General features: G+C 44.9%; 1 protein-coding gene across 1 annotated transcript in view; it reads left to right on the plus strand.

Moving 5' to 3' along the window:
- Positions 1-1297: 1297 nt before the first annotated feature.
- Positions 1298-13188, plus strand: part of LOC109875776 (integrin alpha-V-like) — an 86920-nt gene continuing 75029 nt past the window's right edge. The window contains 2 exon segments of the mRNA XM_031805407.1: positions 1298-1874; positions 5586-5716. Coding sequence (XP_031661267.1) covers positions 1711-1874; positions 5586-5716 — 295 coding nt within the window. The 5' untranslated portion in view covers positions 1298-1710.

Genomic DNA, 13188 nt, shown 5'->3' on the forward strand with positions numbered 1-13188 from the left:
CTGCCTCTGATTGAGAACCATACCAGGCCGTACACAAAAACCAACATAGAAAAACACACATAGACTGCCCACCCCAACTCACGCCCTGACCATACAAAAACAAAGACAAAACAAAGGAACTATGTTCAGAACGTGACACTACTAGACATTTATTCAAATGTATTACAAATCAAGGTCAAATCGGGGAATGTATGTGCATTTTAATTGTTTTATCTTTGTTTTATGAGCTTATTTTAACACGTATCTATTTTCACTCTATATTATATATGTAATAGTAATTAACCCTTAGGATGGGAGGGGGGGACACTTATAGTTGCAATATAAGTAGTTGGGCTTCCATAAGTTATGATGATTAGTATTCTATTAGCCATTTATTCAGTAATCATTCTTCTTTAACAAATACATGTGTTTGATCATTCACAACTTGGATGTTGCTGGGCCCAGCACAGGCAGTCTTCTGGTCCAAGTGCTGTGGGAAAGGATGCTAGGCTCAGCAGAGACATTTCAGAGGTGAGGGCAGTGGAGGTATGAAGAAAACACAGATGTACTGCAAGTTACTTAACATGTTGGCTATGCGGACGGACGGACGGACGGACTGACGCACGGACGGACAGAGGAGTACAAGGATGAGAAACGCTGTACTATAGTTGCCTGTGTTATGTATCCGTACTATGTATTGTTGTCTCTGCCTTCTTGCTGTTTGTGCTGTTGTCTGTGGCCAACAATGTTTGTACCCTGTTTTCTGCTGCTACCATGTTGTTGTCATGTTGTGTTGCTACCATGTTGTTGTCATGTGTTGCTTCCATGCCGTGTTGTTGTCTTAGGTCTTTCTCTGTGTAAAGTTGTGGTGTCTCTCTTGTCGTGATGTGTGTTTTGTCCTATAATTTGTATTTTTAATCCCAGGCCCCCCGTCATCGCAGGAGGCCTTTTGCCTTTTGGTATACCTTCATTGTGAATAAGAATTTCTGACTTTCCTATTTAAATAAAGGTTAAATATAATTTTTTGTCTTTTATAAAAAAATACTGCCTGTGTATGCTATAGTGTGCGTGGTGTTGGAGCCTAGTGTGTAAATCAAAATCCCCTCATTGACCCTTCATAATGGCACAGACGAGGAATTGATTCCAAAAATGTCACGTGATATTTCCAGAACGAGATTATTTGTCAAAGACTCCAAAAACTCGATGCCTCTCTGTTTACAAGTGAAATATGTCGTTGTAACCCAGTTGTTACCCAGTAGCCCCATACATGGCTATGGAACGGGCGATGAGGGAATAGAACTGCTGTTGGGATAGTGTGAAACATTGCGGAAGTCTTTTTTTATAGGGAACAACGCTCTCACTTCCTGTACAGTTGGTTTTTTAGGACTACTAAACACAAAACATCGCTGTTGGCTACTGAGGTGTGTGTTGCCATTTAACACAGATTGGTTACATTGTATCGCTTGAATCGTGGATTTAAGGACGCGATCTGATTCGAACTGGAATCTTCTCACCGGAAAGAAGAAGACGTGAAAGTTTGTAGCCGTGAGCGGTTTTGTGGGGCTGGTTCGAGTTAACATGCACATGGTGTGTGGGATGTCGCTGTATCGTCATTAGAACGACTACAAAGAGAAAAGGGGAACTCATCACAGTAGTGTATTCTCGCCAGACTAAAAACACGTCACACACACACACACAGTTAAGGCTTGCTACTCTACTGAGCACTTCAGGATGGAACCACTTCGAAAACTTTGTATATCTTTGGCTTTGATCCTGCCTTGTTTACAATGGACAACTTGTTTCAATCTGGACATTGACAAACCCTATGTATTCTCTGGTCCTGAAGGAAGTTATTTTGGATTTTCTGTGGATTTCTTCCAGCCAGATGCCAAGCAGTAAGACTGAGTTCTATATAATAATGTTTGGGATGTCAGGTTTTTTAGAACTAAATATTTTCCACTTGTATTTAGTTAATTGAATGACATAGCATAATTCTATTTGAAATACAGTACATAGTGTTGTATGTATGTTCCATATAATATGCATGTGGACACCAGTTCAAATGAGTGGTTTAGGGTATCTCAGGCACACCGGTTCAAATGAGTGGTTTAGGGTATCTCAGGCACACCGGTTCAAATGAGTGGTTTAGGGTATCTCAGGCACACCGGTTCAAATGAGTGGTTTAGGGTATCTCAGGCACACCGGTTCAAATGAGTGGTTTAGGGTATCTCAGGCACACCGGTTCAAATGAGTGGTTTAGGGTATCTCAGGCACACCGGTTCAAATGAGTGGTTTAGGGTATCTCAGGCACACCGGTTCAAATGAGTGGTTTAGGGTATCTCAGGCACACCGGTTCAAATGAGTGGTTTAGGGTATCTCAGGCACACCGGTTCAAATGAGTGGTTTAGGGTATCTCAGGCACACCGGTTCAAATGAGTGGTTTAGGGTATCTCAGGCACACCGGTTCAAATGAGTGGTTTAGGGTATCTCAGGCACACCGGTTCAAATGAGTGGTTTAGGGTATCTCAGGCACACCGGTTCAAATGAGTGGTTTAGGGTATCTCAGGCACACCGGTTCAAATGAGTGGTTTAGGGTATCTCAGGCACACCGGTTCAAATGAGTGGTTTAGGGTATCTCAGGCACACCGGTTGCTGACAGGTGTATTGTAATAATGATTGGTGCTAAATCCGGAGAGATTTCGGACAATGTTGAAAAAGCAAAGCCCGTTGGTACCTAAATCCGCCTAGCCGCTAGAAGGACCTTGTCAAAACGGTTGTCTGGTATCACCCTTCTGAGCGGTCGGCTGTGAATTCCCTCACATGCTATATAGACGATGGGAGGCCTGGAGCTGTGGTCATTAACTCTGTTAGAAGGACAACGTCAAAACGGTTGTCTGGTATCACCCTTCTGAGCGGTCGGCTGGGAATTCCCTCACATGCTATATAGACGATGGGAGGTCTGGAGCTGTGGTCATTAACTCTGTTAGAAGGACAACGTCAAAACGGTTGTCTGGTATCACCCTTCTGAGCGGTCGGCTGGGAATTCCCTCACATGCTATATAGACGATGGGAGGTCTGGAGCTGTGGTCATTAACTCTGTTAGAAGGACAATGTCAAAACGGTTGGCTGGTATGCCCCTCACCCGTCTGAGCGGTCGGCTGGGAATTCCCTCATCTGCTATATACTTATAACTGATTGGTCTGGTTCTGTCCTGTATAGTGCTGTCCTGTTACAGCATGATGTTGAGGCCCCATCACTATACTCTTGACAGTCACCACCACACACATACAGACACATCTGTTTCCATTTCAGGATGTTTATATCATTTTGGGGGGGTAAATCTGAAGGACTTGGAATCATATTGTTGTGGTTATTTTAATTCACGCACGACATTCAGACATTTAGTGTTACTATCGGCAATAAAGTAGTCAAAAAAACGTGCAGTCTTCCCAGCCTTTTATTGGGTCAGTGCACTGTCCAGATGCACATTTCCAAGAACTTTGATTTGGTTGGGAATGGCAGGGCTATGATTGGTGAGGGATAACTTAGGTAGCCTGAGCAACCAAACTAACAGGACTTAAGGGAAACTGAAGGGACTGTGAAAGAAAGAGATGGAGAGGAGCAGGGGACAGACTTTTTGCATGCATACAATCGAGCACATAGCCATGCAATCTCCATAGACAAACATTGGCAGTAGAATGGCCCTGCAGTACCCTGAGGTACTGAAGATCTCAGTGACTTTCAACATGGCACCGTAATAGGATGTCACCTTTCCAACAAGTCAGTTCGTAAAATTTCTGCCCTGCTAAAGCTATATTTGTCCCAGTCAACTGTAAGTGCGAAGTGGAAATGTCTAGGAGCAACAATGGCTCAGCCGCAAAGTGGTAGGCCACACAACGTCACAGAACGGGGCCAGTCGAGTGCCCATAGCACGCTAAAAATTGTCTGCCCTGGGAGCAACACTCACTACTGAGTTCCAAACTGCCCTGGGAGCAACACTCACTACCGAGTTCCAAACTGCCCTGGAAGCAACACTCACTACCGAGTTCCAAACTGCCTCTGGAAGCAACACTCACTACTGAGTTCCAAACTGCCTCTGGAAGCAACACTCACTACAGAGTTCCAAACTGCCTCGGAAGCAACACTCACTATTGAGTTCCAAACTGCCTCGGAAGCAACACTCACTACCGAGTTCCAAACTGCCTCTGGAAGCAACACTCACTACTGAGTTCCAAACTGCCTCTGGGAGCAACACTCACTACTGAGTTCCAAACTGCCTCGGAAGCAACACTCACTACTGAGTTCCAAACTGCCTCTGGAAGCAACACTCACTACTGAGTTCCAAACTGCCTCGGAAGCAACAGTCACTACTGAGTTCCAAACTGCCTCTGGAAGCAACACTCACTACTGAGTTCCAAACTGCCTCTGGAAGCAACACTCACTACTGAGTTCCAAACTGCCTCTGGAAGCAACACTCACTACAGAGTTCCAAACTGCCCTGGAAGCAACACTCACTACAGAGTTCCAAACTGCCTCTGGAAGCAACGTTGGCATAAGAACAGATCGTCCGGAGCTTCATGAAATGGGGTTCTATGGCCGAGCAGCCACACACAATTATAACATCACCATGCGTAATGCCAAGCTTCGGCTGGAGTGTTGTAAAGCTCACCGCCATTGGACAGTGGAATTGTTCTCTGGAGCCCCACAAACAAATCTGGATTTGTCGGATGCCAGGAGAATGCTACCTGCCCGACTGCATATTGGCTACTGTAAAGTTTGGTGGAGGAGGAATAATGGTTGTTTTTCATGGTTCGGGCCCCTTAGTTCCAGTGAAGGTAAATCTTACTGCTAACAAAGATATTCTAGACGATTCTGTGCTTCCAAATTTGTGTCACCAGTTTGGGGAAGGCTCTTTCCTGTTTCAGCATGACAATACCGCTGTGCACAAAGCGAGGTACATACAGAAATCTGTGCCTGCACAGAGCCCTGACCTCAACCCCATCAAACAAATTGGGGATGAATTGAAATGCCGACTGCGAGCCAAGCCTAATCGCCCAACATCAGTGCCTGACCTTACATTTAGCCACAAGAGCATTAGTAAGCAATTCCCCGCAGCAATGTTCCAATATCTAGTGTAAAGCCTTCCCAGAAGAGTGGAGGCTGTTATAGCAGCAATGTTCCAACATCTAGTGGAAAGCCTTCCCAGAAGAGTGGAGGCTGTTATAGCAGCAATGTTCCAACATCTAGTGGAAAGCCTTCCCAGAAGAGTGGAGGCTGTTATAGCAGCAATGTTCCAATATCTAGTGGAAAGCCTTCCCAGAAGAGTGAAGGCTGTTATAGCAGCAATGTTCCAACATCTAGTGGAAAGCCTTCCCAGAAGAGCTGTTATAAGCAGCAAAGGGGGGACCAACTCCATTTTAATGCCCATGATTTTTTTGGAATGAGAAGTTCGACAAGTAGGTGTCCACATACTTTTGGTCATGTAGAGTATCTATTCTATTCATCATGTGACAGTCTTGTTGTGAACCTAGTAGGCTACATTAGAAGAGGACATCAGGTGGTGCATGTTTTCTTGTATTTACACTAAACACATTTCTCTTCTTCAGGTCAAACATTCTTATAGGAGCTCCCAAAGCCAACACCTCCTCAGCTTCTACAGTGGTGGAGCGAGGGGCAGTCTATACCTGCCCATGGCAGAAGAGTAGTGACTGTACCCAAGTACAGTTTGACAATACTGGTGAGTACAGAAGGTCTGTTACTTTAGTATCCCGTTCATCGATTTCTGACATGGTCTGGTATCTATATCTGAGTTGTATCAAACTGGGAGGGAACACTATGAATTGATATCCAAAGTGAAGATCAATAGACTCAGTCAAGGGTCATATCCATCAATGTGGGATTCGGACATATCATCAAATCTATGTCAGTCATATATGTGTCCTTCCATATGAGTTCAGTGAGCACAGGCAAATGTTCTCTCATGTTAGGACTCATCCAGGAATGTGCCTATATTGGAGATGTGCCGACATGCTGAGTGTTAAGTTTGAGCGAGACAGAGAGACAGAGACAGAGAGACATAGGGGGGAGGGGTCATAGACAGAAAGAGTCCCATCACCTTTAAAGGACTGTCTGCTCTGCAGAATAACAGGGGACATTAGTCATTTCCCTAGTTGAATCATCCATTACAGACAGATATATGTGGCAAGGCATTTAGTAATATCTACACTATGGCACTTCCCTGCATTTTATGAGTTTGACCCAGCACAAACTAATAAAAACACACAAGGCAAAACCAAGCCCCATCAATGACAAACGCTCATTCAGACAGCCACTGTAATTAAGCTATTTTGGGGGACATTTGGCTATATTGCAGTTTATTCTGTCCCAGATCTCATTGACATTCTGTGTCTGTAAGAGCTCAGAGGTAGGCAGCCCAAAGTTAGACTAAGGGCTCGTTCAAAATGGCACCCTATTCCCTATATAGTGCATCAAAGGGCTCTGGTCAAACTAAGTGCACTATGTAGGGAATAGGGAACCATTTAGGATGCACAGTAAGGCGGTACAATGAGCCAAAGATCATCTCTGGAACCCAACCACAACCATTTGAATGACCTCCCTCCCCATCCAAACCAATGACCCATCTCTTTCTGGGCTCCAAGTCCCCATCCAAACCAATGACCTCCCTCCCCATCCAAACCAATGACCTCCCTCCCCATCCAAACCAATGACCTCCCTCCCTCCCCATCCAAACCAATGACCTCCCTCCCTCCCCATCCAAACCAATGACCTCCCTCCCTCCCCATCCAAACCAATGACCTCCCTCCCTCCCCATCCAAACCAATGACCTCCCTCCCTCCCCATCCAAACCAATGACCTCCCTCCCTCCCCATCCAAACCAATGACCTCCCTCCCTCCCCATCCAAACCAATGACCTCCCTCCCTCCCCATCCAAACCAATGACCTCCCTCCCTCCCCACCCAAACCAATGACCTCCCTCCCTCCCCATCCAAACCAATGACCTCCCTCCCTCCCCATCCAAACCAATGACCTCCCTCCCTCCCCATCCAAACCAATGACCTCCCTCCCTCCCCATCCAAACCAATGACCTCCCTCCCTCCCCATCCAAACCAATGACCTCCCTCCCTCCCCATCCAAACCAATGACCTCCCTCCCTCCCCATCCAAACCAATGACCTCCCTCCCTCCCCATCCAAACCAATGACCTCCCTCCCTCCCCATCCAAACCAATGACCTCCCTCCCTCCCCATCCAAACCAATGACCTCCCTCCCTCCTCATCCAAACCAATGACCTCCCTCCCTCCCCATCCAAACCAATGACCTCTATCTCTACCTCCTGTACTATTTACACCGTTCTCTATCAATACAAGTTAATTTGGTTCATCAGAAAGAAGTTACATTTGGTTAATCAATACAAGTTAATTTGGTTCATCAGTAAGAAGTTACATTTGGTTAATCAATACAAGTTAATTTGGTTAATCAATACAGGTTAATTTGGTTCATCAGTAAGAAGTTACATTTGGTTAATCAATACAAGTTAATTTGGTTAATCAATACAAGTTAATTTGGTTAATCAATACAAGTTAATTTGGTTAATCAATACAAGTTAATTTGGTTCATCACTAAGAAGTTACATTTGGTTAATCAATGGAACTTACATTGGTTTGTTTATTAATAGGCAACTGCAGAACAACATATTTTTCCTCATATAGACTGACAACTGAATAATTGAGTTCCAGGAGCCAAATGAGTATTAAAGTCTGACCCACACTAGTCTGTTGGGGAGTCTGAACCACACTAGTCTGTTGGGGAAGTCTGAACCACACTAGTCTGTTGGGGAAGTCTGAACCACACTAGTCTGTTGGGGAAGTCTGAACCACACTAGTCTGTTGGGGAAGTCTGAACCACACTAGTCTGTTGGGGAAGTCTGAACCACACTAGTCTGTTGGGGAAGTCTGAACCACACTAGTCTGTTGGGGAAGTCTGAACCACACTAGTCTGTTGGGGAAGTCTGAACCACACTAGTCTGTTGGGGGAGTCTGAACCACACTAGTCTGTTGGGGGAGTCTGAACCACACTAGTCTGTTGGGGGAGTCTGAACCACACTAGTCTGTTGGGGGAGTCTGAACCACACTAGTCTGTTGGGGGAGTCTGAACCACACTAGTCTGTTGGGGGAGTCTGAACCACACTAGTCTGTTGGGGGAGTCTGAACCACACTAGTCTGTACCACACTAGTCTGTTGGGGGAGTCTGAACCACACTAGTCTGTACCACACTAGTCTGTTGGGGGAGTCTGTACCACACTAGTCTGTTGGGGGAGTCTGAACCACACTAGTCTGTTGGGGGAGTCTGAACCACACTAGTCTGTTGGGGAGTCTGAACCACACTAGTCTGTTGGGGGAGTCTGAACCACACTAGTCTGTTGGGGGAGTCTGAACCACACTAGTCTGTTGGGGGAGTCTGTACCACACTAGTCTGTTGGGGGAGTCTGTACCACACTAGTCTGTTGGGGGAGTCTGAACCACACTAGTCTGTTGGGGGAGTCTGAACCACACTAGTCTGTTGGGGGAGTCTGAACCACACTAGTCTGTTGGGGGAGTCTGAACCACACTAGTCTGTTGGGGGAGTCTGAACCACACTAGTCTGTTGGGGGAGTCTGAACCACACTAGTCTGTTGGGGGAGTCTGTACCACACTAGTCTGTTGGGGAAGTCTGAACCACACTAGTCTGTACCACACTAGTCTGTTGGGGGAGTCTGTACCACACTAGTCTGTTGGGGGAGTCTGAACCACACTAGTCTGTTGGGGGAGTCTGAACCACACTAGTCTGTTGGGGGAGTCTGAACCACACTAGTCTGTTGGGGGAGTCTGAACCACACTAGTCTGTACCACACTAGTCTGTTGGGGGAGTCTGAACCACACTAGTCTGTACCACACTAGTCTGTTGGGGGAGTCTGTACCACACTAGTCTGTTGGGGGAGTCTGAACCACACTAGTCTGTTGGGGGAGTCTGAACCACACTAGTCTGTTGGGGAGTCTAAACCACACTAGTCTGTTGGGGGAGTCTGAACCACACTAGTCTGTTGGGGGAGTCTGAACCACACTAGTCTGTTGGGGGAGTCTGTACCACACTAGTCTGTTGGGGGAGTCTGTACCACACTAGTCTGTTGGGGGAGTCTGAACCACACTAGTCTGTTGGGGGAGTCTGAACCACACTAGTCTGTTGGGGGAGTCTGAACCACACTAGTCTGTTGGGGGAGTCTGAACCACACTAGTCTGTTGGGGGAGTCTGAACCACACTAGTCTGTTGGGGGAGTCTGAACCACACTAGTCTGTTGGGGGAGTCTGAACCACACTAGTCTGTTGGGGGAGTCTGTACCACACTAGTCTGTTGGGGAAGTCTGAACCACACTAGTCTGTACCACACTAGTCTGTTGGGGGAGTCTGTACCACACTAGTCTGTTGGGGGAGTCTGTACCACACTAGTCTGTTGGGGGAGTCTGTACCACACTAGTCTGTTGGGGGAGTCTGTACCACACTAGTCTGTTGGGGAAGTCTGAACCACACTAGTCTGTGTGACATGGAAACAGGTTCAAAGCTACATGCAAATATATTTCCATGTAATGTTTTCCCCCCCCATATTATTCCTACCGTTGCTGCCATTTCTGATGGTTTGCCAGTCAGTGCGACCTAGTGACCTGGCCTCGTAATTATACGGTAAGTGACGACATGGCCACAATTGGTGCCTTGTGTTGGCAGATCTGTTTCTGCAGACTGTGAGGGGAGACTGACTCAGTCAGTGGTCTAGGTGAGTGTTTCTGCAGACTGTGAGGGGAGGCTGCCTCAGTCAGTGGTCTAGATTAGCGTTTTTGTCCGGGCAGCCTAGGGCCAGGGGGAAATTACTGTAATTAGTTAGTGTGTGCTCAAGGGGGTTTTCTCCCACATGGCCATTACCGAGCTAGCTGTCTTACCACGTGGTCTGGAAGTCTTCCTCTGGCTCTCTGTTATTTCTTGAACTGTCCCAGTCAGTCCTTGTTTTCCCAGCTCTGTCAGTCTACTCATGGTGGACAGGCAAACCTAAAAAAAAAACTGAACAAGGAAAGTCTAAACAACTTGAGAGCCGTCTCTAATTACAGCTGCATACCCACCATACATCCCACTGCTGGCTTTTCTCTGAGGCTAATCAGGGTTGGTCCTGGTCAGTCCCTGGATGGGAGACCAGATGCTGCTGGAAGTGGTGTTGGAGGGCCAATAGGATGCACTCTTTCCTCTGAGGCTAAGCAGGGTTGGTCCTGGTTGGTCCCTGGATGGGAGACCAGATTCTGCTGGAAGTGGTGTTGGAGGGCCAATAGGATGCACTCTTTCCTCTGAGGCTAAGCAGGGTTGGTCCTGGTTGGTCCCTGGATGGGAGACCAGATTCTGCTGGAAGTGGTGTTGGAGGGCCAATAGGAGGCACTCTTGCCTCTGGTCTAAAAAAAATATCCCAATACCCCAGGGCGGGGATTGGGAACATTGCCCTGTGTAGGGTGCTGTCTTTAGATGGGACGTTAAACAGGTATCCTGACTCTCTGTGGTCACTAAAGATCCCAAGGTACTTATTGTAAGAGTAGGGGTGTTCCCCAGTGTCCTGGCTAAATTCCCAAGCTGTCCCTCAAACCATCACGGTCACCTAATAATCCCCAGTTTACAATTGGCTCATTCATCCCCCTCCTCTCCCCTGTAACTATTCCCCAGGTCGTTGCTGTAAATGAGAATATGTTCTCAGTCATTTTACCTGGTAAAATAAGGGTTCGATAAAATAAAAATAAATGACTCCCAATGATTTAGACAGACTAAACTGACAGATTTACAGCAGACTAGAGTCTCATAATAACTATATTTGTAGATGGCCCATGGGTGGATGTGATGTTTGACCAGGTGTAGTCAGAGTTGTAGAAGGGGTGGGGATGTTGGGACTGTTGTGTAGAAGAGGTGTGGGGGTGTTGGGACTGTTGTGTGAGTCAAGGTTAAGGAGGAGCTGGGTTGTTGTTCTTAAGACTGTTGCTTTAGTACATAACATCGAGGAGTTTTGATTTAGGCCAGGAGGGTTAGTTGTTCCTGTGTGTTTTGTTATTGGGCTAGCCAGGGGGGTTAGTTGTTCCTATGTGTTTTGTTATAGGGTTAGCCAGGAGGGTTAGTTGTTCCTATGTGTTTTGTTATTGGGCTAGCCAGGGGGGTTAGTTGTTCCTATGTGTTTTGTTATAGGGTTAGCCAGGAGGGTTAGTTGTTCCTATGTGTTTTGTTATAGGGTTAGCCAGGAGGGTTAGTTGTTCCTATGTGTTTTGTTATAGGGTTAGCCAGGAGGGTTAGTTGTTCCTATGTGTTTTGTTATAGGGTTAGCCAGGAGGGTTAGTTGTTCCTATGTGTTTTGTTATTGGGCTAGCCAGGAGGGTTAGTTGTTCCTATGTGTTTTGTTATTGGGTTAGCCAGGGGGGTTAGTTGTTGTTCCTAAGACTGTTTTTCTACTCAGGGTTACACAAGAACAGAGCTTTGTGGTTGGCTAGATGGTATGCTCTGAAGGTTAGTATCCTCCCGAATATGTCAGAATGCAACTGTCTCTCATTCTGTCTGCACATACCTTCACACAATGCATTTGGTTCCAATGTAGTATAACAATGAATACCACATTCCATTCTCTGAAGTTATTTGAAATTAAAAGTTTAACTGAATCAGTAGGCGTAATCATTCCCTGTACAATCACCAAGTAATTTAAACCTGCGTGCCACTATGGAATGGACTTTATTTCTAGTATCATGAAACAATATCTACGTTATAAAGACTGATTATCATGAAACAATGTCTAATTTATAAAGACTGTGATTATCATGAAACAATATCTACATTTAAAAGACTGTGATTATCATGAAACAATGTCTATAGCATTTTAAAGACTGTGATTATCATGAAACAATGTCTAATTTATAAAGACTGTGATTATCATGAAACAATGTCTAATTTATAAAGACTGATTATCATGAAACAATATCTACATTTAAAAGACTGTGATTATCATGAAACAATGTCTATAGCATTTTAAAGACTGTGATTATCATGAAACAATATCTAATTTATAAAGACTGTGATTATCATGAAACAATGTCTATAGCATTTTAAAGACTGTGATTATCATGAAACAATATCTAATTTATAAAGACTGTGATTATCATGAAACAATGTCTATAGCATTTTAAAGACTGTGATTATCATGAAACAATATCTAATTTATAAAGACTGTGATTATCATGAAACAATATCTACGTTTTAAAGACTGTGATTATCATGAAACAATGTCTAATTTATAAAGACTGATTATCATGAAACAATGTCTTCATAGGCTCCTTCACCATATTATTGTCCTTCACTGTTTAGGCTTATAAACTAACTATAATCTCTGCACTCTCAGCCTAATCTGGTCTACTTGATTTGGTGTTCAGTTCCCATTTTAGTAATAATCTGTGATGTGAGACTATGGAAGGTTCAGCTTGTTGCAACAACCAGGTGTTTTCTTCTCTTCTTGGTGTCTCAGCACGTTCCTAGGTCTGAGGTCACCCTCCACATCATTAGCCCTGTAGGCACCAGGCAGGAAACCACTCCAACTCTGCCTGAACAAGCACCATTGGTATTTCGTTACCAGCAAATGTGCAACATTGCAGCTGACAGAATATTTCAACAGGCTTTTACATTGGTTTGTCATATCAGGTGATATGTGTTTTGCGATAAAGATGAATCATTTCCACATCAACATATTAAGACCAACGTTATAGACATGTTAACCATCGTCTCGCTTGCCTCGCCCATGTAGAGACGGCAGATGTTTCACAGTATGATGATGCGTTTTGCAGCATATAATGAATGCATCATATTGTGAAATTTGGAGAAAAAAAAGAAAAAAAACTGGGATGTTTTTTAATCAGATCCTCTTTGTGAACAACAGTAAAAACAAAACAAAAATCCTCAGAGAATCTAAAATACACAAGAATGTCATAACCTAACATAACCCCGCCCATCTGATTTAGAGAACCTAACATAACCCCGCCCATCTGATTTAGAGAACCTAACATAACCCCGCCCATCTGATTTAGAGTCATTCAGATGGCATAAGAACATGAAATAAGCCAAGGCAAAAATGTGTTGAATTGCAGAAGATTTGTTTT

This window comes from Oncorhynchus kisutch, linkage group LG26, assembly GCF_002021735.2.
Source record: "Oncorhynchus kisutch isolate 150728-3 linkage group LG26, Okis_V2, whole genome shotgun sequence".
Classification (NCBI taxonomy): Eukaryota; Metazoa; Chordata; class Actinopteri; order Salmoniformes; family Salmonidae; genus Oncorhynchus; species Oncorhynchus kisutch.